Source organism: Nannospalax galili, unplaced genomic scaffold (assembly GCF_000622305.1).
Source record: "Nannospalax galili isolate Female #2095 unplaced genomic scaffold, S.galili_v1.0 scaffold856, whole genome shotgun sequence".
Lineage (NCBI taxonomy): Eukaryota > Metazoa > Chordata > Mammalia > Rodentia > Spalacidae > Nannospalax > Nannospalax galili.
In genome coordinates, this window is record NW_008339573.1 from 158,163 (window position 1) to 184,968 (window position 26,806).

General features: G+C 41.3%; 1 protein-coding gene across 3 annotated transcripts in view; it reads left to right on the top strand.

The window, feature by feature from the left end:
- Sil1 (SIL1 nucleotide exchange factor) overlaps positions 1 to 26,806 on the top strand; it is a 314,878-nt gene that overhangs the window by 76,515 nt on the left and 211,557 nt on the right. For 2 of the 3 annotated variants that reach the window (XM_008834287.2, XM_029564109.1), the window contains exons 2-3: positions 11,276 to 11,389; positions 25,254 to 25,392. In XM_008834287.2, the coding sequence (XP_008832509.1) occupies positions 11,315 to 11,389; positions 25,254 to 25,392 (214 nt within the window). In that variant the 5' untranslated portion in view covers positions 11,276 to 11,314. Of the gene's footprint in view, positions 1 to 7,410; positions 7,455 to 11,275; positions 11,390 to 25,253; positions 25,393 to 26,806 lie in introns of those variants that run through there. The other variant, XM_008834288.2, reaches the window with a different exon arrangement.

Genomic DNA, 26,806 nt, shown 5'->3' on the forward strand with positions numbered 1-26,806 from the left:
CACACACACAAATCAACAAATTTTAAAAAATGAATTATATTTGAGGAGGAAGCATAAAAAGTTGTGTCATGTTAATTAGTAGGGTTGATAAACATTACCATTGAAATCTACCAGATGACTTTATAGACATACACAGGCGCCAAGGATCCAAGTGCAACCGATTAGGACTAGTAATACTAGTAATACTGAGTCTTTCTGTAAGACACAATATATTTTAAAATGAAATGGAAATCTTTTCTAAAGGTTAAAAACTCATTCAATGTTATGTCTTACAGGGTTTAATACTGAGTTCAATATTGTATAACTGTATTAATTCAACAATGAACCTAAAAATTTTATAGTCACTTTTGAAAGAGCTGTATACTTGCTCTGGAAACTGTTAATGAGTCTGTTAAAGCTGTAATGAAATGCTTCTTCTAAAAAACAAACAAACAAAAAACAAAAACAAAAAACAAACCTTCCATCTTGGAAAAAAACTTAAGACACAGAGTGTTCAAAAGAGAAGTGAAACATTCCTTCCTGCAAGGAAGTTTGTCAATCTTAGGAAGTAAAAAACTCTCTAAAACTGACCACATATACTAGGCCTTTCCTTACTTAAGTATTTATAAGCCCTAAGGACTACTGAGACACACTTTCAGATAAACTCAGTTGCCTAGAAGAGGTTCAGACCAGCCAAGCTGCCTGGAAGAGGCTCAGATCAATTTTCCCTCATAGAAGAGACATGCTCCAACCTGTTGCTCTGTCTGCAAGTTGTACAGTGTGTTCTAGGTTTCCAACTTGCATAAGCTATTATCCATGCTGGAGTGGAATTTTGGTGATGTAGCTATCATTAAGTCATTTCTGCTCCTGAAAGTAAGCCCTCACTCATACGTATAAGTATCCCTAATAAAATTCACTGATTCCGCCAAGTTGTATTTTGGTATTATCCTTACTTTGGTCTGTTGGTTCCTTTCTGGGGTGTGTAGTCATTTGTTCATGTCTCTCCAGGAATAGTGCCACACAGCAGCTAACTCTAGGCATTGTTGCCTTGGTTTTTCTTGAGATTCTTCTCTCAAACGTTTTTTTTTTTGGGGGGGGGGCGTCTTTTTAAGACAGGGTCTCCCTGTAGCCCCCGTTTACCTGGAATTCACTAGTAGAACAAGCTGGCCTTGAACTCAGGGAGATTTGCCTGCCTCTGTCTCCCAAATACTGGGATTAAAGGTGTGCACCACCATGCCTGGCTCTCTGAAACTTTAAAAAAATATATATTCTTTGACAGTTTCACACCTGTATATGATGTATTTTGATCATCCTCACCTCTCCTTGACCCCCATCCTTTTCTTGAGACAGGGTCTCCTGTAGCCCCTGTCTGGTGTGGAACTTGCTATGTAGACCAAACTGGCCTGCCTCTGCCTTTCAGGTGTCACAATTAAAGACAAGTGCCACCATACCTAACTTCCTTGCCCTTCCTTATCCCCTTTTTGTTCCCTCTGGACTGTTTCTTCCCAAGTTACCCATCTCATAGCCAGGCATGGTGGTGGACGCCTTTAATCCCAGTACTCAGGAGGCAGAGGCAGGCGGATCTCTGTAAATTCAAGACCAGCCTGGTCTACACAGTGAGTTCCAGGACAGCTGGGGCTACAGAGAGACCCTGTCTCAAAAAAAGACAAAAACAAAACAAAGCAAAACACCAAAAAAAAAAAAAAAACCCAAACACGAAAATGAAAAAAAAAAACAAACCAAGTTACCCATCTCCTACTTCATGCCTTCCTTTTAATGGGGTTATTTGTTGGAACATGGGTAACTTACCAGTGGCTATGCCACTGAAAAAAATAACTCCTTCACCAGCAGCTATTAACTATTAACTGCCAATAGCTTTTCATTTAGGGGTTATGCCTCATGAGCCCCTCTCTCTCATCTATGTTGGAGTGTTGACTGACTTGATTTTCTGCAGGTCTTGTGCAGGTAACCATAGGCTCATGAGTATAATATCCAGGAAGAGTTTCCTGGTCAGTTTGGCTTTTCAATGTCCTGCAATCAGAGTGTGTGATGTTTTCAGCTGTACAGTCTTGTCATCTAGTTTCATGGGTAACTAAGAACAATATAATAGCCTGTCTTGTTTTGGATGCTTCTGGAGCCTTTCTAACCAATTACTCATAGAGAGGTGTCCCACATCTGGCACTGGAATTTTTAATAACCCATAACTTTTGGGAACAGTATTTTCCATGTAGTCTCTGCTCTCTTCACCTGTATAATTCTACACTAATCTTGTTGATGCTCCTCTGGTTTCTCTGCTTGCTTCCTTTCTTTTCTGGACCTGCTGCCATAAACTGTAGACTGTTCTTGGTTTACTATGCTCTGACGTTTGTAAGACAATGACTTTACTTTTGTTGTTTTGGTTTTTACCTTTGTTCTAATGACACTAAAGTCCTTGCCCTGCTCCAACTTTCTCTATCTCTTTGTTTTCAATAGATATAAAGTAGTCAGAGCCTTTATAGATGGATATTCTGTGCCTGCTATGTTGTCTGGGTTTTCAATAATCCAAATTAAAACTGACCTTCTAGCTGGGGGTGGGCATGGTAGCGCATGCCTGAGGCAAAGGCAGGATCTTTGTGAGATTCAGGATAGCCTGGTCTACGTAGTGAGTTCTAGGCCAGCTGGGACTACAGGGAGACCCTGTGTCAGAGGAACAAAAACAAAAAACAAACAAGCAAACTTGAGCCTTAGGCTTCTGGCATGCTGTAAGGATGGCTTTTGGCTTTGTAGTTCTCTGGCCAGGTAAAGGCTTGTATTCATTGGAAACTGTTCATCTTCCAACAGCCTCTTTTTTTTTTTTTTTTTTTTTTTTTTTTTTTTTTTTTTTTTGCTTTTAGGTACCTTGGATTTGAGAGAATCTCTGTTTTCTTCACCCTAGTAATGACCTTACTACTTGGGGCAAATACTGTCCTTAGTGAACAAATGGCCAGTTCTGAGTCCAGTCTTGCCAACTAGTAGACTGGACTACAGTTAGCAACCATATTTCTTTTGCTGTTAAAAGACTCTTTTCTATTTGTTCTAGCTTAACTTTCTGCATAGTTTGTGTCCTAGGGGGAAAAAAAAACCATTTTCCTGACTCTCCCAACTTGTTTCTCTTGCCCTTCAAAATATTTGTTAAAATTCCATTTCTTTCCATAAGCTTTTACACAGTGTTCTTCTTTGTCAAAGATATCCTTTCAGTGTTCTCTTTGCACTGTTTTTTTTTTTTTTTAACCAGCTTCGTATTTGTCTTCTTAAATTAGGTGGTTAGCTTATTTGTGTAGAGGTGAGTGATTGTATTGTGTATGAGTTTGTATGACCCATAAATAATAATAAATGTATATCTGTGGAAACAGTTCATCTTTTAACTATAAGTTGTAAAGCAAGGGATTGTTTTACAGCTGTTTCTGCAGCTGGCAGTTCTGTGTGCTTGGGGACTGGCTCCCTGGATATCAATATGCTGGAAAAATCTCTGGGTGGGCTGGGTGTTCCTTGAGATTTCAATTCAGAACTAGCTTGGGTCTCTCTGTTTTCAGGTGTGGAGGCCTTTCTTTAACATCTATTTTTTTTTACTTCTTAAGAGTAGGTACAACAAAAGCCTGTGCTCATAGTTTGAGACATGGGTGAGCTAGAGAGTGTTGGATCTTGGAAAGATGTATGAACTCCAGAATGTGATTCTTGGGTTCTTGGCCTGCCCTGGCCTGTGGTACCAGGGACCATACTCATCATCTATGTTCCAGTGATAGTGGGATAACTAGGTACCAGGTACTGTACTAAACACTTTCTTTTCTTTTTCTTTTTTTTTTTTTTGGTCTTTTTGAGACAGGGTCTCCCTGTAGCCCCAGCTGTCCTGGAACTCACTATGTAGACTAGGCTGGCCTTGAACTCACAGAGATCCACCAGCCTCTACCTCCCAAGTGCTGGGACTACAGGTGTGTGCCACCATGCCCAGCTCAACACTTTCTTTTTTAAAAAAAATATTTTATTATTTTTATTTTATGTGTATGAGTGCCTACATGTGTATAAGTGCACCCGTATCATGCAATGCCTACAGAGGTCAGAAGAGGGTGTTGGATCCACTGGAGTTATGGCCGCTTGTTCTTTTGAGTTCAGCCGCCATGTGGGTGCTGGGACTCGAACCCAGGTCCTCTGCAAGAGCAGTCAGTGCTCTTAACCACTAAGCCATCTCTCCATCCCCTAAACACTTTCTATTTATAATTTATTTACTCTTCCTGTCCATCCTTTAAAATAGAAACTCGTATTATTGCCCATTTTATAGGTGGAAAAAGTGAGGCCTAGCAAAGTTATGCCTTTAAATTTTTTTTTTAATCTTGTCTTTTTGAGACAGGGTCTCCCTGTAGCCCCAACTGGCCTGGAACTCACTATGTAGACCAGGTTGGCCTTGAGCTCACAGAGATCTGCCTGGGACTAAAGGTGTGCACCACCAGGCCTGGCTTGCCTTTAAATATTTTAATTAATTAATTAAATTAATTTAGTGCATGTCTGTGGGCACCTACTTGCCACAGCATACATGTGGAAATTAGAGGACAACTTGTGGGAGCCTTCTCCTTCATTCATGTATGTCCTGGGGATTGATCTCAGGTTATCAGGCTTGGCACGAAATGCCTTTATCCACTGCCCCCAAGTTGTATCTAAGATCACTTAGCTAGGAATTATCAAAACCAAGAATTGATCTTTTGGGACAGGAGAAGTGGCTCAGCAGTTCAGAGCACTGGCTGCTCTTGCAGAGGTCTTGGGTTCAGTTCCCACCACCCACATGGTGGCTAACAACTGTCTATAACTCCAGTTCTAGGGGATCTGACACCGTCTTCTGACCTCTGCAGGCATTTCATGACATGGATACACTTACATACATGCAGGTCATACACTCATACACATGAAAATAATAAATTTTTTTTTAAAAAAAGAATCGATCTTTTTAGGTCTGTCTGACTCTAAATTCATGTGCTATGCTTTCTAACTAATGTTTTTGTCTCTTTGCTTCAGTTTCCTCCATAGAAAATGAAAGTTGAAATTTTTGCCTTTTCAATTTTTCTAGAAGATTGAGGAAAACAGTATGTATCCATATCCTCTAGGTAAACAGAGTTCCAAAGACTCCAAGGTAGGCTGCTGAGGTGGCTCTTATATAGAACATTTTAAACCTTCTCTTGTTCACCCTGTGCTCTGTTCCTGAGGCTCAGAGCAGCCACTATCCGTTTGGGCAAGCAAGTTGTGTTAGAAGATGCCAGAGACCAGCAGTCCCCTTCTCCCTCCCTTTGCTGGGTTCTTGCCATCCTCTTTCCATTCATTTGTTTTCTTTTCTCAGAAAAGACAAAAGTTAGTAGAAGTTGTCTTGTTTACATGGGGCCCAGTTCCCTCCTCCAATCTTGTCTGAAATGGATTGGAGGACAGGAGATATGAGAGAGGCCGCAGCTAGGTGGCCTCTCCTGAAGAGCTGCCCAAGCATCTGTTCTAGATTGCAGTAAAGTGGCAATACAGAGTGCTGAAAGCATCTGATCTCTGTTTAAGCAGAGGTACAGCCTATAAATGGCCAACTTTGATAGAAAAATTGGCATCTCAAGTACCTTATTATCTCTTTTGTCCCAAAGCCCAAGGATACTTAAGGAAAGAGTTACTGGTAGAACTCCTAGACTGAGTGATGATGCTTTATGTTGGATGAAGGCCATGAATGTAAAGTTGCAGTTTTGTTCTTTGTAGAAGTCAAGTATGATGGGGGGATGGGGTGTTGTTTGGCAGGCCATGCAGAATGAACTTAGGGTTCATGGTGGCAAGTGGTTTGGGGGAGGGCACTCTTCTCAGGGCTAGTAGGCCAAACTGCTTCAGCATGCATGATGCCATGACTTTGGCTTATGCTTTGGCTTCTTTTGTGTTCTTTGTTGCCTGGGTCTCTACTTGTGAAGGTGGGCAAACCAGGCAGAATATACCTCTGAACTGCTTCCTTTTTTAGGTTTTTTTTTTTTTTAAATGTGTATGAGTGTTTTGTTTTTGCCTGCACATATGTAAGTGTACCACATATGTGCAGTGCCCATGGAGGCCAGAAGGGGATGCCAGATCCCCTGAAACTGGAATCACAGCCAATTGTGAGTCATGTGGGTGTTGGGAACCAAACTCTGGGTCCTCTGCAAGAGCAGCAAGTGTTTTTAACCCCTGAGGAATCTCTCCAGCCCATTCCCCACTGCCTCTTTCTCCCTCTTCCTCATTTTGACATAAAGACAGGGCTAATTTTACCTGCATTCTTTCTGCCTACTTCTTTAGTAAAGAATAAAACCAAGTGACATGGTTGCAGGCCAGGCCTTAAAGGAGAGGCACTACTACTCCTGCCTGCATGCTGCAGTTTTACTTGCTGTCTGGGTGCTACAGTAAAGCCTGAGATTTTTCCTTTGTCTTAGTCTTACTTCACCTAGATCTCTCTTCAGTAACCCCAACAGCCTACTCCTTGCTCCAGGCCTAACCCCATTTTGTGGAAAACTATGTGGCAACAACTAGGTCAGGTGTGTGGTCTTTGTGGAATTATTGAGGAGAGATGAAGGATCCATTTGTAAATTGATCTCTCATCCTTAGTATTGGCAGAAAATGTTCCTGCTGGCATGAGTGTGTGTGCAGGAGATGGAGGTGGTTGGGAACCTTTTGGGAGCTGCCATATCTCTGCCCTCTATTCCCCTTCCCACTCCAGGAGATGAGAAAGCTGCTGTTTGTGGATTAGCCGTCTCTAACCTCCTCATCCTCAGTCTCTTCTGGGCTTCCTCCTGCTCAATTGTCATTTTTACCCTTGACTTCCTTCTCATTTGTCCTTCCTAGTGCTAGTCCCATATTTATCCCTGGCTATAGGGAGGGAACATTTAACTGTGAGTGCATGTGCATGTATACATGAACAGTGTCATGGAAGGGAAGGAAATGTGTAGCTTTTAGGTTAATGTTTGTTCCCTCCCTCCCTCCTGTCCTTCCCTCCTTCTGAACTTGCAGTGATCCTCCTGCCTGAACCTCCAAAGTGCTAGAATTGCAGATGTGGGCCACCATGTGTGAGCCACCTGGTCATGTTCTTTTATTATATGTTCTTGTAATGCCGAGCCCCTCACATTACCCTGCCCCTCAAGCCAAGGTTACCGGGGTAAGAAAGGTAAAAGACATTTGGGAAGCTCTAGGGCTGTGTTCTCTTGAGACCTATCTCCCTAGGCCTCCCTGGCTTCTCTTTCTTGATGTGGCAGTCCCTTCCCCTGTTCATCCTTAGCCATCCAGGCCCCTCTTTGTCACCCCAGGCATGGCCAGGCACCTGTCCAGACCTAGTGCAGTGTTGCAAACTCATTCCCCGCCTCTCAGTATGATTGGTGCCTCCAGGAAGCCAGGATGCTGGGGGAAACTTGTGTGGCACTCAGCAGTTCCATTTTGTGACAAAAAATTGGGTAGAGAGACTGGCAGAAAGCAAAAGCTTTTGCTTCTGGGTGAGTATAGCAGCTATTTTTAGTTCCCAAGCTTTTCCATTTGGCTGTGCTTTTTTAGCACAGTGCCAGTCCAGCAGGGCTGTTTTCTTTCAGGGCTGCAGATGTCCTTAGGGAGGGTTTCTGTCTGTCTCTGAGAAGATGAGGGCTGGGCAGAAGGGTATTCACTGCTGAGAGTGGAGTCAGGCAGGGCTTTGGGTGCATCCTGCTGCAGTAATGTCCCAGGACCTGTTGTTAAGGTAGAGCAGGGTAGAGTGTGACAGGAATAGGAGAAAGAGAAACATAAACACCACATTCTTCAAAGATGCTCTCCTGTAATAATTCACACTTAATGCTACTACTGAGATACATAGGACTGAGGGTTATGCATGAAAATGTCTTATAAGAGTCTGGGCTAATACTGACACATTCTGAATTTTCTGAGATTTGGTGGTACTTGTTTAATTTTGTTTTTATTTTTGCCTTGCCAAGATTATTTGCCAACTTGGATAAAGTTGCCTTGGTGCTTGCTGTAGTTTACTGACCAGTTTTTATTACTCTACAAAAAGAAACTCTCTTTTTTTTAAAAAAAAATTATTTTATGTGTATGAATGTATTGCCTGCATGTATGTAAGTGCACCCGTGTCCTCCAATGCCTGCATAGGTCAGAAGAGGGCATTTCACTTGATGCAATGTTTTGGGGTTTAGTTCATGTTGCAGTGTGTATCTAATTTTGTTATTTTTATATAGCTGAGTCATTTTCCATTGTGAATATATATACTAGACTTTTAAAATAAAATGCCTTTTTATTTTTTTATGTTTAATTTTTTAAACAGGTTCTTAATATGTTCAATCTGACTTTAAAATCACAATATAACTAAAGCTGATTTTGAGATCCTGATAATCCTGCTTCTACCTCCCAACTGCTGGGATTACAGGCATGTATCACCATGCCTCGCTAACTATTCTGTTGGTGGACACGTGGGTTATTTCTACCTTTTGAGTATTGTAAATAATGCGGTGAACACAGATATACAAGAGTATATGTGAATTATGCAAGTGAAGTATACAAGAAATGTACTTGTGAAGTATGTTTGAGTTTAGGGGATATTCCTAGGAGTAGCATTACTATTTGGCGTTTTTTTTTGTTGTTGTTTTTTGGTCTTTTTGAGACAGGGTCTCCCTGTAGCCCCAGCTGGCTTGGCACTCACAGAGATCTGCCTGTCTCTGCCTCCTGAGTGATGGAATTAAAGGTAAGCACCACCACATCTAACTGTTACTATTTGGCATTTTATCTGTAACTTTTTCTTTTCTTTTCTTTCTTTTTCTTTTTTTTTTGGGGGGGGTGGTATAGGATCTTACTCTGGCCTTGAACTCTTTGATCATCCTACCTGCTTACATGTATTTCTTTTTCAAAAGATTTCTTTTTTTTTCAATTATATATATTTGAGTGTGTCTCTGTGTGAGTATGTGCACATGAGTACAGGTGCCTGTGGAGGCCAGAGGAGGGTGTTGGATTCCCTGCAGCTAGAGTTATAGGTAGTTGTGATGCTGGGAATGGAAATTCAGTTCTCTGCAAGAGCCATCTCTCAAGCCCCACAGTAGTTAATTTTTTTATATTAATTAATTAATTAATTAATTTTTTATGACCAGGCATGGTGGAGCACACCTTTAGTCCCACCACTTGGGAGGCAGAGTCAGGTGGATCTTTGTGAGTTCGAGGCCAGCCTGGTCTACATAGTGAGTTCCAGGACAGCTAGGACTACAAGGAGGTGTGTGTGATGAGGGGAAGGACATACACATGTCACAGTGCATGTGGTACATGTATGGAGGACAGAGGATAACTTTGTGGAGTCAGCTTTCTCCTTCTACCTTTATGTGGGTTCTGGGGATCAGACTCAGATTGTGAGACATGTGTGGGAAGCACTTTACCCACTAAGCATCTCACTGGTCCACATGCAGTTTTTGAGGAACCACCAAACTGTTCCAGAGTGCCCGGCCACATTGCTTTATATTCCCACCAGCAGTTATGATGGTTTCATTTAATCTTTACCAATACTTGTTATTTTACTTTAAAAAATTCTAACCATCTTTGTGCATGTGAAGTGGTTTTAATGTGCATTTCCAATGGCTGATGATGTTCAGAATTGTTTCATGTTCCTTTTGGTTATTTTTCTTTGTTTCGAGAAATGCCTATTCATGTTCTTTGTCCATTTAAAAATTTTGATTATCATGATTGTTTTGGAAAGTACTAAGGCTTGATCCCAGGGTCTCACACATGCCTAAGGAAGCACATGACTACTGAACTACACTCCTAACCCCCTTTGCCCATTCTCAAATTGGGGTGCCTTGTCCTTTTTTGAAATTTAGAAATGTTAATATATTCTGCACTTTTTTTTTTCTTACATCTATCTGTCTGTCTGTCTGTCTGTCTATGTGTGTGTATGGATACATGCCACAGTGTGTATGTGGCAGTCAGAGGACAACTTGCAGCAGTGGGTTCTTTCCTACCATGTGAGTACTGGGGATCGAGTTCAAGTCATTAGGCCTGATGGTAAGTGCCTTTACCCTCCAAGCCATCTCGCCTGACTTTTTTGTTTGTTTTTTCCTGTGCTGGAATTGAACCCAGGGCATTATGCATGCCCTATTATTAAAAAGTGCTCTATTATTGAGCTAAATCCCCAGTGCTGTTCTATATGTCAAATTCTTATTGTTTAGGTGAATTGAGATTTTTCTCATCTTATGGGTTTTCATTTCACTCTGTGATAAGCTGTGTGTGTGTGTGTGTGTTTGTGTATGTGTGTGTGTGTGTGTGTGTGTGTGTGGTATGTGTGGTGGTGGCAGTTGAATTCATATCAAGCAAATGCTCTATAACTGAGCTGTTCCACCAAGCCCTATAATAATATAGTCTTTTTGTTGTTTGTTTTTGTTTTTTGTTTTGGTTTTTTGGCTTTTTGAGATAGGGTCTCACTATGTAGCTCTGACTGACCTGGAACTCTCTATGTAGACCAGGCTGACTTTGAACTCACAGAGCTCTGCCGGCCTCTGCCTCCCAAGTGCTGGGATTAAAGATGTGTGCCATCATGCTCAGCCTAAAATAGTCTTTTAAGACATAAAGCCTTTTAATTTTGACAAAGTCCAATTTATTTATTTTTCTTTTGTTGCCTGTACTTTTAGTATCATCTTTAAGAAATCTTTGTTGGCTGGGTATAGTAGTGCATGCCTTTAATCTCAGCACTTGGGAGGCAGAGGCAGGCAGATCTCTGTGAGTTCAAGGCCAGCCTGGTCTACATAGTGAGCGAGTTCCAGACCATCTGGGGCTACAGAGAGACCTTGTCTCAAAAAGACCCGTGCCCCCCCCCCCCCCCAAAAAAAAAAGAAAGGAAAAGAAAAAGAAATAATTGCTGGGACTGGAGAGATGACTCAGCAGTTAAGAGCACTGGCTGTTCTTGCAGAGGGTTTGATTCCTAGCACACACATGGTGGCTAACAATCACCTATAACTTCAGTTTCAGGGGACTCTAAGGCCTCTTCTAATCTCCATGGGCATTGCATGACATGGGCGCACTTACATACATGTAGGCAATGCACTTATACACATAAAATTAAAAAATAAATAAACCATTTCTAAAATCCAATATTATAAAGATTGCACCTATGTTTTCTTTTGAGAGTTTTATACTCTTTGCCAGATGTGATAATGCATGCCTATAATCCCAGCACTTGGAAAGCAGAGACAAGAATGATCAGGAGTTCAATGACATCTGTAGAATAATTGCTGTTATGGGAGTCATGATGGTGGGCAACCAGGCATTGACCTTCTGTTTTCTGTGCTTATACCTTCAGGTCCTGGCTGTGGCTCCTCGGGGCCTGCCTCCATCTAGGATGGCTTCCCTGGGAATACTGCTTGGGCTGCTGATCACCTCTTGCTTTACTTTCTGCCTCAGTTGTCAGAACTCAGTAAGTGTCTTACTGTAAGTGATGGCTGGGGTTGGGTAGAAAGGAGGTGGCCTGAGACAGCCTCCTTGTCACTGGGGCCACTGTGGGATGGAATAGACTTTGTTTTGTTTTCTTTGTTGAGACAGGATCTCACTATTTAGCCCTAGCTGTTTGTAGACCATCCAAGGCTCCTTCAATCTCACCTATGCCTCCTGAGTGCTGGGATTAAAGGCATACACCACCATGCCCAGCTTTTTAGTTTTATTTTTTAATGGAATATGGCCTTTTCCCTATTCCTGAGTCCTTTAGTCTCTGCTTAATGCTCATGACAGTTTCTTTTTGGGGAAAAGATGATGATGATAATAATAATAATGATGATAAAATAATAATTAAAGCTTAGATATTCCAAGCATTGTATTAAGTATTTTAGATATAGTCTCGCTTAATTCTCACAGCAACTCTATGGAGTAGGTAACTATAATTATAATTATCATCCTCATTCTGAAAATGAAGAGACTTGGGGTCAGAGAATTTAAGTATGTTTGCCCAAATCATAGCCAGTTTGAGGCAGAGCTGGGAAGGTCAGGATCACCCCTAGGAACTGAATGCCTAGGTGGAGAACATTAGCCCCAAGTAAGACTACTTCCTCTACTTTCCTTGTCCTTGTATTTTCTCGGTCTGCCCATATATTACTTCCTCTCCTTTTCTCTCTGTTCTTCCCAGGCCTTTCTTCATTAACCTAGACCTCATTGTTCGGGACTATGGTATTTGTCACAGACAGATTGAGAATGCCTGAAAGAAGCTTGGCCTGGCTACAGCACACTGATACTCCTGGCCTTATTTCCCTGGATTGTTCTAGCAACAGCCTGCCCCTGACCATCTCCCAATGCCCTTCTTTTCCCTTCCCTTGAGAAATCCTCTCAGTTTCCTGAGAGTTTTACCCTCCCTGACCACCTTTCCCAACCCTCAGGGCTCCCACTAAATGTTGTGTAAAGAACTAGGCTTTAGAACTGGAGGCCCTTGAAGTGCAAATGACAATTGTGATGACTGTAATAACAATTCAGCTCAGCCAAGGTTCACCTCTGGCTTATGGCAAGCTTCCACCTTCTCTCTGAAGTCATTTGTTTTCTCTCTGCCTTTCTCCCCACTTTGTGGAACAAAGGGAGAATGTACAGTTAGGAGTCACGAATCCTTTTGAGCTTTTTAATGTTCTCTGACTAAGATCCTGTTGGTGCTGTTAGCGCCCCCCCCCGCCCCCAACTTTTTTGTGGCTTTTCAAGGACAACAAATGGGGTCCTAGGATTCCTGAGGATAGGACTGGCTACAGCACTATGTTGGGGCCGTGTCTGGCATCACTTAGCCATAAAAATGGTCCAGAAAGGTACCCATGAGTTTTGAGAGAGCAGAAATGTGTCCCATTTACTTAACAGCTTACGAGAATCCCCATGTTCCCTCTTGAGAGCTTTAGCAGATGCACAATTAACAAAAACATGCTGATGAATTTACTTAAGGACTGTGTGTATGTAAGCCACTTTTGGATAATAGTCCAACCAAATAGATGAGCTTTCAGATCCAAATTATTCTGGCCCATTTATATTAGCTCTATTAAGTCTAGTCTCAGAAAAAATGTTAATACTAACTTTTATCCACAGAAGCTGCTTTTATTCTTATGTCTGTTCCTAAGCTGTATCTATTTGTCATAATCTTTCATCATGTGCTAAGAGCAAGTAGGAGTTAAAGCATCTTTTCTCTCATACCATAAAAGTGCTGCCTTGATAGCATTTAAAATCTAAGTTATGCAGCCACCCACCTTCACAAGTAGCCATAATAGAGTGGGACACTTATGATTCTTTCTTCAGAACTTGAAGTCCAGGCAAGTGCTCCTGATGATCTGTCTGAATGCATTTGTACTGGTTACTGCCTGGCCAGGACAGGGTTAGCTGTGTGATCTGGGGTCATCTTCTCTACCCAGCCTCTGCTTTAGTACTTCTTTGGTGTGATAGTTAATATTGTCAGCTTGACAGGGTTAGAATCACCTAGTAGACAAATCTCTGGACATGTCTGTGAAAGTTTCTAGTATGGGTTTATTAGGTAAGACGATATACCCCAGCTGTGGGTGGCACCATTCTATTAGTTGGGTCTTGGATTAAATAGAAAGGAAAAAGCAAGCTGTGTGCCAGCTTTCATACCTCTCTGCTTCCTGATTGTAGCCCCCTCAAAATCCTGCTGCCATGTGTTTCCTCCATGATGGACTGTATACTCTATCATCCCTTCTTAAGTCGTTAGCCAAAATAAACCCTTTCTTCCTTAAGTTGCTTTTGTCAGGTATTATGTCACAGCAATAAGAAGTGTTATCTGGGATGCCACATCTCAGGAGGAGTGTAAGTGCTGAAGGACTGTGGTTTTGAGATATCTGCCTTCAAAAAGGTGGTGAATGAAGAGGGAGATTGTGGAGCTCAAAGTGCAAATTCTCTATATCTTCCTTTTTGTCTATCTTCTTGGCAATGTGACCATGTCTGAGGTTTGTTTCCTCATCTGTAAGACTGGTTGCTACCTCCTTCTCAAAGTTTTAATGTAGATTAAATGTGATTATATAGATAAAGCACTTAGCATTGGGACAGGCACTATGTGGCCAATAAATATCAAGTATTATTTTTAGTTTGGGAATGGCTTCTTCAGTGGCTAATTTGCCAAGCTCACTCTGTACCAATATGTTTCTCTGGAAATCTGTCTCTGTCACAGTGTCCCTCAACCTGTATGATTAGGAGTCATTCATTTTCTTGGATCTTGAAGGTTTTAGCTTTAAAGACTATCTTATTTAGGTGCAAGTACAAGGATGTGTGACTTGGTAAGCTGTTTGTCAGCTTAGCTGGAATTTCTTGCTAGCCAGTTGAGAAGCCAGCTGGGAGTATACCAGAACATGAGATGTACTTCAGAATTGACTAAGGGTAGCCTGCCTCTTTTGCCTCTTGTTCTCTTTCTTCTAGTCAGGACCCTGCCTGGGCAGACAGAAGCTAGTTTTGCTTGTTCTTTCTCTGGGGCTGTGGTTTCTTACCTGGACTATGGAAGTCTTTGCTTGGGAGGAGGGATGTTCTGGTAAATGTGTTAAGGTGATGTCATTGTCCCAGCTTTATTTTTCTCAGCATCCGGGGTGCTATCATTAATTAGGACCTTTGACTGAGAAGTACAAAAATGAGTCTGAATTCACATCTGGGCTTTGGAGCCATGCTGGCCCCAACTTAAATCTTCTCTCTACTTTTCTGAGAAGTGTGATTTTTAAATAGGCCTTATACCTATCCTTTTCTGTAAAATAGGAATGACTGTCTGAGTGAAACTCAGATGAATTGAGTCATGGAAGGCACTTTAACCCAGGGTCTGGCTTCTCATCGGGGCATAATAAATCGTAGCTGCTGTGATCATTATAGCCCCATCCCCACGAAGCTGTTTTTCCACAGAACCTTCTGGAACTCCCTTTAGAACTGTCAAGTCTATGGGATTGATAGTGGAGATGAATCGTCCTTGAGCTTTGAGAATAGCTAGGTATGACCTGTGGAAGATGTCTAGTCATTCAGAGCCAGATCTGGTGAACAAAGGGAGCTGATTGGCCAGGAGAGCACCAATTTTGTATCACTGCCCACTAAAATTTGAGCTATCTTTAAAATCTGATTCGAAGATGATATCAAAAAAGAGTGTAAAAAAAACATTTTGAATGATGATAGAATTGCTGGAGAAGTGTTAGATCTCCTTAGGATTTAAAGCATGTGCATCAGTGGCTCATTGGTCATTTTGTTTTTCTTTCAGTGTATTTTTAATCCATGCAGTACATAATTTAAGGGATAGAGTACAAGAATACAGTGTGTAATGATCAGATTAGGGTAAGTGCCCTATCTCTAACCGTAGATGCTTATCATTTATTTGTGTTGAGAACATTCAAACTCTTCTCTACTAACTGTTTTGAAATATGAAATTAAATGATGTCAAGCATAGTTGTCCAGGGGCTATTGTGGTGCACACCTTTAATCCCAGCGTTCAGGAGGTAGAGGTAGGCAGCTATCTATGAGTTCACAGCCAGCCTGGTCTGTCACGAGTTCCAAGTCAGCCAGGTCTACATAGTAAGACTCTGTCTCAAAATGAAATGTAACCACCAAGCAGAAAACAAAACAAAACAAAAGCTTGTCATCTTACTGTGCTATAGAGCATAGAAATTATTACTCCTATCCAACAGTACCTGTACTCATTAGCCATCATCTTTTTATTCTAGGCTTTGGTTTCTCTGTTCTCTATTATGAGATCAAGTTTTTAGCTTCCACATATGTAAGAATATGTGGCATTTACATTTCTTTGTGGCCTAGGGGATGTAGTTCCAAGGTTGAGTGCTTGGCTAGCAAGTATGAGTCCCTGGGTTTGCTCCCACAAAAGCAAAAACAAAAACAAAAAACCCAACCCTTGTGGGCCTAACTTATTTCACTAATACAGTGTTCTCCAATCAGTCTTTTGTGTATATGTGCCATTTTGTGGGGGGAGAGGGTCTTTTTGAGACAGGGTCTCCCTGTAGCCCCAGTGGAACTTGCTATGTAGACCAGGCTGACCTTGAACTCACAGAGATTTGTCTGCCTCTGCCTCCCAAGTGCTGTGTGCCATATTTTCTTTATCCTTTTATCCACTGATAGACACCTCGATTGATTCTGTATCTTAGTTATTGTGACTAGTGCTGCAGTAAACACCAATTAGTCCTTTCTTTGACATACTGATTTCAGCTTCTCTGTGTATATGATCAGTAGTATGACTGACAGATCATATATGTCAGTTTTATTTCTGGGTATTGAGGAATCTTTACACTGCTTTTCATAATGACTATACTAAATCATATTCCTACCAACAGTGTATAAGAATTCCCTTTTCTGCACCCTCACCAGAAGTTTTTTTTTTTTTTTTTTTTTTTTTTTTTTTTTTCGTGTTTTTCATAGTAGCCATTCTAACTAGGGTAGAATGATAACTCATTTTGGTTTTGATTTGTACTTCCCTGATGATTAGTTATGTTGAACACTTTTTCACATACTTGTTAACTCTATCTGAGATACATCTGTTCATGTCAATTTGCCCATTATTTAGAGAGAATTTCTTTATCTTTTTTTGTAATACTAGGTATTGAGGCCAGGGATTTATGCATGCCAGACAAGTGCTCTACTGCTTTAGCCCAATGACTCCATGACACTTGTTTTTTTCTGCCTATTAGTGAGGATCAAACTTAGGAACTTCATATATACTAGACAAGTATTCTACCACTGAGCAACATCCCAGCCCTACTTTTCCATTTAAAAAAATTTGGGGAAACTGGGCATGATGGTATACACCTTTAATCCTAGCACTTGGGAGGTAGAGGCAGGTGGATCTCTGTGAGATTGAGACCAGCCTGGTCTACAAAGGTGTTCTGGGTCAGCTGAGACTATAGGGAGACCCTGTCTTAAAACAGCAACAACAATTTTTTTCCGTATTGATTTTTTTGGGTTTCTTGCATATTCTGGGTAGTAGTCCATTGTTGGATGAATGATTTGCAAATGTTTTTTCCCCATTCTTTAACTTTTTTATTACTGTTATCATGTGTATGATGTGTGTGTGGGGGGAGCATGTATGTAAAGGTCAGAGTATAACTTTGTGAGTTGGTCTTTTATGTGGGTTCTAGGGATTGAATTCAGACCATCAGGCTTGTGCTTTATTCACTGAAGTATCTTGGTGACCCAGTTTTCGACCATTCTTGAGGATGTTTGTTTACCCTGTTATTTCTTTTTCTGTATAAAAGGCTTTTAGTTTGGTGTAATAGCAGTTGTTGTGTTTTGTGTTTTTGGGATCATAAACAAAAACCCTTTGCTCAGACCAATGTCCTAACCCATGTTTTTTTTCTATAGTTTCTTTTTAAAATTTTTTTTTATTATTTTTATTTTATATGTATGCATGTATTGCCTGTATGTAGGTAAGTGTACTTGTGTCGTGCAGTGCCTACGGAGGTTAGAAGAGGCTGTTGGATCCCTAGGGATTGGAGTTAGGACAGTTGTTAGCTGCCGTGTGGGTGCTGGGATTTGAACCTGGGTCTTCTGCAAGAACAACCAGTGTTCTTAACCGCTGAGCCATCTCTCCAGGCCCTCTATAGTTTCTTTAAATTTTTTTTTCTCTTCCTCTCCTTTCCTCCCCTTGGTGCCTCTCCTCTTCTTCCCTCCCGTTCCTCCCCTCCTTTCCCATCTCTTTCCCTTCCCCTCACTCTCTTTTCTTTTTTGTTGAGGTTTCCTATTGCCTGGTCTTGAACTCATTGTGTAGTTTAGGATGACCTTAAACTTCTAATCTTCCTGAATACTGGGATTACAGGTGTGTACCACCACATCCAGTTTATGTGGAGCTGGGGATCAAACCCAGGCCTTCCTTCATGCTAGATGAGCACTGTACCAACTGAGATACATCCTCAGCCCTTACCAGTCTTGTGGGTGTTTTTAAAGATTTATTTATTTTTTATTCATGTGTGTATTAGTTACTTTTCTGTTGCTGTGATAGAAACACTGACCAAAGAAACTTATAGAAGAAAGAGTTTATTTGAGCTTATGGTTCCAGGGGAATTACAGTCCATCATAGCAGGCAGGCATAGTGGCAGGAGATGGCTGGGGCAGAAAGCAGGGTACTCATCTTCAAGCAGGCACTGGAAGCAAGAGAGTGACTCGAGATCCAGCAAGGATTAAGAACTCTCTAAGCCTGCTCCTCTAGCATAGCTATACCTCTTAAGACCTCCCCAAACTGCCACCACCTGGGGACAAAATGTCCAAATACTTGGAGCCTATGGGGGACATTCTCATTCAAACTACCACAATGTGTATGTCACATGCGTGTGAATGTCCAAGGAGGATGGAAGAGGGCATTAGATCTTCTGGAGCTGGAGTTATGAGCCACTTGACATGTTTGCTGGGAATTGAACTTGGGTTATCTTTAGCCCCACTACCTTTTTTTCTTTTTGTTTGTTTGTTTTACTCAGGATTGTGTTGGCTATTTGTTTTTTTTGTGTGTGTGTGGTTCCAAAATTTTTAGCATGTTAAAAATTTTGGTTTTTTTTTTATATTTGTTTGTTTATTTATTTTGTGTTTGTGTATGTGTTGGGCACTTGTGTTTCATGATGTGTGTGTGATTAGAGGACAACTTCGGGTTCAGTTCTTTACACCATGTGGGTCCTGTATTTGATGTGGGGATCAAATTCAGGCTGGCAGGCTTGGTGGCAAAGCACCCTTATCAACTGAGTCATCTTACTGGCCCAAATCTTAGCAGTCTTTTAAAAACCTAATTCAGGGGACCGAAGAGATGGCTCAGCAGTTAAGAGCACCGATTGCTCATATAGAGGACCCAGGTTTGATTCCCAACACCCACAGTGACTAACAACTGTCCATAATTCCAGTTCCATGGGATTCTACATGCAGGCAATGCATTCAGACACATAGAATAAAATTAATGAATAAAATATATAAAAAAACCTAATTCTACAGGGTGTTGTAGTATATGCCTTTAAATCCCAGCACTTGGGACACAGATCTCTGGGAGATGGAGGCCAGCCACCCTGGTCTACATAGTGCATTCCAGGACAGCTAGGGCTACAGGGAGACCCTGTCTCAAAAACAAAGCAAAACAAAACCCCAAAATAAAAAACTAATTCTGTAAAATTATATTAACTCTGTAGATTACCTGGGTGGTGTATACATTTTGACATTAATAAGTTTTCTGATCTATGAATCAGAACCTTGATATCCTGATCCTCCTGCCTCTGATTTCCAAGTGCTAGGTTTACAGATGTTTACCACTACACCTGGCTCAAGAAAATTTAAATTTTCTTTTTTCTTTTGCCATGGACCTATTGCTTATTCAGGAGAATGTTAATTTCCATGTATTTGTAGTTTCTTTAAAATTTTTCTGTATTACAGCTGGGTGTAGTGGCACATGCCTTTAATCCCAACTTGGGAGGCAAAGGCAGGCAGAGCTCTGTAAGTTTAGGGCCAGCTTGTTCTACATGGTGAGTTCCAGGCCAGCTGGGGCTGCAAAGAGACTCTGTCTCAAAAAAATTTTTTTTCTGTATTACATTGATTTATGATGTGTGTGTGTGTGTGTGTGTGTGTGTGTGTGTGTGTGTGTGTATACATGGGCATGATGGAGTATGGAGGTTGGAGGACAACTTGCAGTAAGCGGTTCTCTCCTTCTATCATGTGGGTTCCCAAGGATTGAACTCAGGTCATCAGAGTTGATGGCAAGTGCTTTGTTCTGCTGAGTCATCTTGTTGGTCCCTATTTGTACAATTTCTTAAGTTCTTCTTGTTGGTTTCAAGCTTTTGCTCCATTGTTGTTAGAGAAAATACATGCCATTTCAGATTTCAGTTTTTATAATTTTTTTGAGATTTGTTTTGTGACATAACATAGTGTATTCTGAAGAAAATTCCATGTTCTGAGAAGAAAAATGTATATCCTGAAGCTTTTTGTGTATTTGGACTAGAGTATATGCAACTCCAATGTTTCTTTGTTGGTTGTTATCTGCAAAATGCCCATTATTGTGTATTAGAGCCTGCCTCTCCTTTTAGATGTAACAGGGGTTGCTTTGTACAATTGGATATTCCAGCATTAGGTGTGTATACATTTGCATTGCTGTTTCATTTTGTTGAATTGATCCGTTTATCATTGTGACCTTCTCTGTGTTTAAAATTTTTGACTTAATGCCTATTTTATCTGATACATGTTCAGCTTACTTCTACTTTCTGTTTGCATGATATTTTCCCCATCTCTTCACTTTTGGTCTATGTATGTCTTTATTGGTGGAATGAGTTTCTTTCTTTCTTTTTTTCCTTTTTATTTGAGACAGGGTCACCCTGTAGCCCCAGCTGGCCTGGAACTCACTATGTAGACCAGGCTGGCCTTGAACTCACAGAGATCTGCCTGTCTCTGCTTCCCGAGTGCTGGGGTTAAAGGCGTGTGCCACCATGCCCAGTCTGGAATGAGTTTCTTATAGGTAACATATCTTTGGGTCTTGATTTTTACTTCATTCAGTCTGTTTGTATATTTTAATTGGGAGATGTAATCCATTTATATTTGTAGTTATGAGTTTTATGGTAAATTTTAAAAATGTATTCATGTTTTTTTGGTCATCATACAAATGAGTGTGTTTCGCTGTGACATTTTCATACACGTATCATTCTACTTTGTTCTTACTCATGCCCCATACTGTCTTCCCTTTCCCTACTTCTTGTTGGTCTCCTTTTCCCAAATTTTCCCTTCTCCTGCTTTCCTGTTATGTATCCTTTCTCCTCTTTTGTTCTCCCCCTTTAGACATCTTTCTCCTAGTCCCTTTTCTACTTTCATGCCCTACATACACACATACATGTGTATACACATAAACAAATATAAATTTAAATCTAGAGTCCCCATAAGAGATGAAGCATGTGATATTTGCCTTCCTGAGTCTGGATTATGTTGCTTAACATGATGATCTTCTGGTCCATTCATTTTCATGCAAATGATTTGTTTTTATGCACATACTCCAAATAATATAATTTCATGCTTCTTTACTATTGACTAAAACTCCATTATGTAAATATACCATATTTCCTTTATCCATTCATCTATTGATAGACATTGAGCTGGTTCCTGTCTTAGCTAGTGTGAATAGTGCTGCAATAACTCGATTTACAAGTATTTCTGTGACATACATACCCAGGAGTGGTACAGCTGGATCATGTGATAGTTCTAGTTTTAGTTTTTTTTCTCAATATTTTTGATTGATTTATTTTTATGTGTATGGATGTTTTGCCTCTCTCTGTGTGTGTGTGTGTGTGTGTGTGTGTGTGTGTGTGTGTGTGTGTGTGCGCGCGCGCAATGCCCATGGAGGCCAGAAAAGGGTGTCAGATCCCTTGGAACTGGAGTTACTGATGGTTGTTAGCTGACATGTGGGTACTTGGAACTGAACTCAGGTCCTCTGCAAAAGCAGCCAGTGCTCAGTCAGTGCTGAGCCATCTCTCTAGCCTCTACTTTTCATTTTCTGAAGCCCCTCCATAGTAATTTCCATATTGGCTGTATTAGTTCACATTCCCACCACAGGTATCTAGGTGTTCCTTTCTCCCCCAAATCCTCACCAGCATTTGATGATAACCATTCTGACTAGGATGAGAAGAGAGAGTATCTGCATATCTGCATAGTTTTAATTTGCATTTCCCTGATTGCTAAGAATGTCTCTACATTTCTTATTTCACTTGTTGAATTCTTTAGTTTAAGGATTTTTGTTTGTTTCTTTTGAATGATCTATATCTCTGTTAAATATCTCATTCATCTGATGAATTGACTTCCTAATTTTATTGACTTAAATGTATTCTCTTATATATTATTAAGTTTTCTTAAGTCCATTATCTTGAATTCTTTTCCAGGCAATTCATTAATTTCCTTTTCTTTGTGGTTTCTTGCCAGAGTTATTTTGTTCCATTGTAGGCATTGTGATACCTTTTCTTTTATGCAGCTTGTTTTTCCATGTTATTTGTGCATCTGGTGCTTTAGTTGCTTCTACCAGTTTTTGTCTTGAGATAGTGTCTTGCTGTGGAGCCTGGGCTGGCTTCAAACCTGAGAGCCTCTTGCCTAAAATCCTGAATGCTGAGATTATAGGTGTCTGCCATCCTGACAGTGAGTGCTAGGGAACTGAGAGGATAGGCTACATTGACTTTGGTTCTAAATGAGCACTTTAGTGCATGTAGCTTCTTCAGCTATGATCAGTGTTATTGACGTCTATAGTGTGTTAGTAGTTTAGGCTTCAGGGGGTTTTGGATTTCACCTAAATTCTCTAAGGTGATTTGCTGGCAGCTCTGGTTCAGTATATTTGCCTGTGGGTATGGGATGCCTGTAGTATGGATAAGGCTACTCTAGGGGATCTGCACATGTGAGAAATAGTTGGCATGGCTGTGGAGTCATGATTCCTATCCATTTGCAAGGACCCTGTGTCTGAGAGCTTCACAGCATCTGAGAGTTCTGTGGGGGCTGGGCTGTTCCAGTGGGCCCAGATGGGGTATTATATGTATCCAAAGATTGTACCGGTGCCAGTGCCTTCATGGACCACTGCTCAAGCTAGGTTGCCCATATGCTTCTCAGGGCCTCAGTCGGCAGAGCTTCTGAGACTGCAAAGCCTAGTTGCTTCTTGGGGCTGCAAGAAGACAAACAGTATCACAGCTCTGTTTCCTTTGGGCCTCAACCAACTACTCTGGTCAATGCTAGCTGCCAAGCTGCCTCTAGGGCTGACTTGGTTAAGCTGCTAATGCATTGTGCATCAGGAGCCTCTGTAGAGGAGGGCACAGAGGAGGGCTGAGCTTATTCTTTATGGTAATTCAATGATGTGGTAACCTGACAGCCCCCCCAAACTAGAATCAGAGCTGTGAATACTACAGGCTTCTCCAGCAATAAATGTCTCATGTGTCAATGACAGGAGGGAGAGTTGTGGGGCCTCCTGCTTGCTCTTTTCCCACAAAATGAAGTCTCTCTTGGTTCTGTTTGATTTTGAGGGATGGGACAGTATACTATGTATACTCCTTCTTTATAAGGCCATTAGGCATAGTCATACTCTGCAATGTCTGTAATATTCCCATTTCACTCAAGTGCTGGACCTCAAACACCAGTATAATAGCTATTGTTTTCCCACTGTTTTGGTCCTTGGCTATAGAGGAAAGCATGTCAGGTACCTGTAGTCAGACATGTTGCTGAATACACATGAGTCTCTTTCTAACACTTCCTCTTGAACTTGATCTGTTATCCTTGTTAATAAAATCCAGAAAAAGCAGCTTTTCCCATCTCCTAGTCATCAGCATGAACACTAGCCTTGCCAGGAGTTACCTATTGGTACACTAAAGCAAAAGTTGCAATTTAGAGCTTAGATGTTTAATTTGGCCTTCTTAGTATTCTAAAAATGTGAACAGTTCACATATAAAAATTCAGATTTCTGTTTTGTGTGTTCAAGTTGTATGCCTGGGGTAGACCAGCCGAGTAGCAGCTGCCTTAGTGAAGGTGGGAGGGCTGCATTTCACAGGCCAGTGCTCCCTGTTGTTTACACCTGGCCCACTTCACTCATTTATATCCATCCATGCCTGACCCCCGGAGGTATTTTCTCGACATAGCTCTGAGGAAAATTTTATTAATATTCTTTTAATCCTGTAGTCTAGTGCTTCTGGCATGGGCTGACCTGTGTGGCTTGGTCCTAGAATACAAAGATTTTGGGTATTTAGCAGTTGAGATAGTCTTCATTCTAGAATATTTTAGACTAGTACTAATACCTGTCTCCAGCAGACTCAAGGATTTGGGGCTTGCCTTATTCTCAAGCTTCAAAGTCACACCTGCCTATGAGAAGGTATGTTTCATACATTCACCAATTATAAACTAAGCCCTGCCTGTGCATGCAAGGTCTTGGGGATATAGTGATGATAGATGGACACAATACCTGCCCTCAGGAACTGGGAAGTTGACAACTTGGACTGCTTTTATAAATAATAATAATAATAATGATGATGATGATGATGATGATGATGATAGGTATCATGTTTCTGAGGTTACTGACTTACAGTATAGAACCTCATCTAATATATGTGCTAGATGTTGTTTCCAGTTTACAGATGTAGAAACTGAGGCTTAGAAAGTTAAGTAACTTCTCCAGAATCACAAGAAAATGAGATTTGAATTTTGTGTTGTATGATGCAAACTGAGTTCTTTTCCACTATGATGGGATCAGTACTCTCATTAATTGTGAGATGACTTAAGAGCCTCTTTTTGCCCAAGATATTTTCCTTACTAGTAGGTCCTTAAGAAGTGTGAAATTCTGCCACCTAGGTTTCATGCTTTTATTAGTTGTTAAAATGTGAAGGTTCTTAGAGGGGCTTTGTATTGTCATCAGTGACACCTAAACATCTTAACCTTAGATAATGAGGGACCCAGACAGGTGTGAGTCCCTTTCTAGTGCTGGGATGCTGCTTGAGGAGATGCATGCACATAAGACCTCCTGGGATGGGTAAGAATTGTTGAGAGACCAAAGTGAGATCTATGTAAAGTCCTTAGCACAGGTGTGGGCTCAAAGGAAGATTCCAAGAAGTAGAGAAAAAATTACAACAGGAGAAGTGGAAGGCTGGAATGACCTTCCCATGTGCCAGTGTGGGTTCCTCTTTGCTATCCCAAATGTAGTTTCCCAAAGCTCTGGAACCTCCACTTCTAGTTTCTGAGGACTGCCTGACTGCTTTTATGCAAAAACAGGCTTTAAAATGGGAGGCCAGAAAGGAGTAAAGTGAGTAATACCCGGTGTTATGTTTCATCTCTGTCTTCTGAGCTGAGTGCTCTACAGACTCATCTCGTTAATTCTTCTTGTTTTCCATGGGGTGGAATGAAGGTTTGGGGAAGCAATTTCCAACCTGGACATGTTCTTGCCTCAGTCTAGTCGGAATCCCACTTGCAATTCTTACTACATGGGATGAAATATCCCAGGACACTTATACCCTATTGGTCCCCAGGGGAATTGCTGGGTTACTTGGTAGTCATTTGGACCTCAGATGCCAGCTTTTGCACATTAAACAGTATAGTAATATGTCAAATATAAAGTAAAAGATTCTGCCAACCTTTTCCCCTAGAATTTAGCTCCCTTAAGATAGTATGAAATCTTCTGCGTATACCTGATAGCATGCTGTGTTCATTTAACCATATTGCCTATGTGCTGGTTCTGAGGCTGACCCTGTGAGAGGAATCTCAGATGTCTAAATATATCTGAGAAGAGGGAGAGGGCATAGAAAAGGAGTGTCACCTCAAGCTGTTTTCTGCTTTCTGGAGCCTTATGGTGATGGGTGAGTGCTGTTTTCTTTTTTCAGAATGAGTTTGCATTGACCAACCCAGAGAAGAGAAGCACCAAAGAATCAGACTCAAAGAAAACCAAAGCAGAGGAGGAGCTGGACACTGAAGTCCTGGAGGTGTTTCACCCTACTCAAGAGTGGCAGGCTCTTCGGCCAGGTAGCAGGGACAGTGCTGCCCCTTTGAAACACACTTTGAATTCAAAACTACTAATGTCCTTTGTTCTTGAAGGCTGGGAGCAGCCGCTCTCACAGTGTCCATCAGAGTGGTAGCTGCTGTTGTGGGGCTTGGGGACCTTCATTTTCCAGCAGAATACAGATTGTGCATATGAGTGCCCTGGAAGAAAGGTAGGTGGTGGGTGGCCATGCTTTCAGAGCAAGTGATTGAAAACTTTCTTTCCTTGCAGTTCTGAAGCACAGGCGAGGCAGTGACATGTGCCTTGCTCTGCAAATGCTATTTTGGGCTCTGCTGCTCGGCTCAATGCTGCTGAAATGTTGTTCATGGGAGAGTTCTGAGCACTGGTTCTGTTGTTAAAGGAACGTGTGTGTGCCAAGAAAAAAAAGGGACTGGTCCTTCCCTGGTATAATTGGGGCATCTTCAGAAGGAACAACTTCCTAACCCTTATATGAGCCTGAATCCAGAGCTAAAATAATAAGAAAGATAGCCAGCAATTGTGAAATGTTTATTTACCATATTCAGATATGGTGCTAGGTTCTTCATCTGCACAATCTTGTTCACTATGACTCTTCTTCACAATAATTGAGTTATTATCATCTTTATTTTTCTTTGAAAATACTGAGGCTATGCTGGATGTGGTAGTGCATGTCTTTAATTCCAGCACTTGGGAGGCAGAGGCAGGTGTATCTCTATGAGTTCAAGGCCAGCCTGGTCTACATAGCAAAATTCTCAGAGAGGTTAGGTAACTTGTCCTATGTTATTTACCTAACTTGTCCCATGTCATTGACCTCAGAACCTAGATCTGCTACCTTCCCACTTCTCCTTCCCATTTCCAGCTGTCCCTGGATAGGTGTCCACTTTGCTAACACTTGGGACTATTCTCAGGTATACAATGTTTGTAGTCTATACTGTGGCAAAGTATGACAGCTGGGGCAGCTGTCATAGCGTAGTTTTGTCAGCTCCTTGATGATAGTCATCACTGTGTCCTCACTGCCCTCATTGCTGCTCTGCTGGCAGGAACAGTATTTGCCGTGCCAGCCAGCTTTCTGGTAGCAATATCACTCCTGCTGGGCTTGCATACGAGTACTTGCTGCCATAGAGGAATGATGAAGCACTAAAGGAGCCAAGTGGGGGCTAGTGGCATTGGGCAGAGAACAGAGGTATTAGATTTACAGGTCCACCTTCTGCCTGTCCTCTCTCAGCTTCCCTGAGAACAGATCCCTCTGGTCCTTGAAGACTAAACCTAGAGGGGCTCTCAGGGGTGGGGGATAGAAGATATGGGCTATGTTCACCTGTTTTGTTTGAAGTTGTTTATACATTTTTCATCAAGTGCCTGGAGCAGATGGAATTTAATGTTCTGGGCTCCTACTTGTACTCTGTTCCTATGGCTGGATCA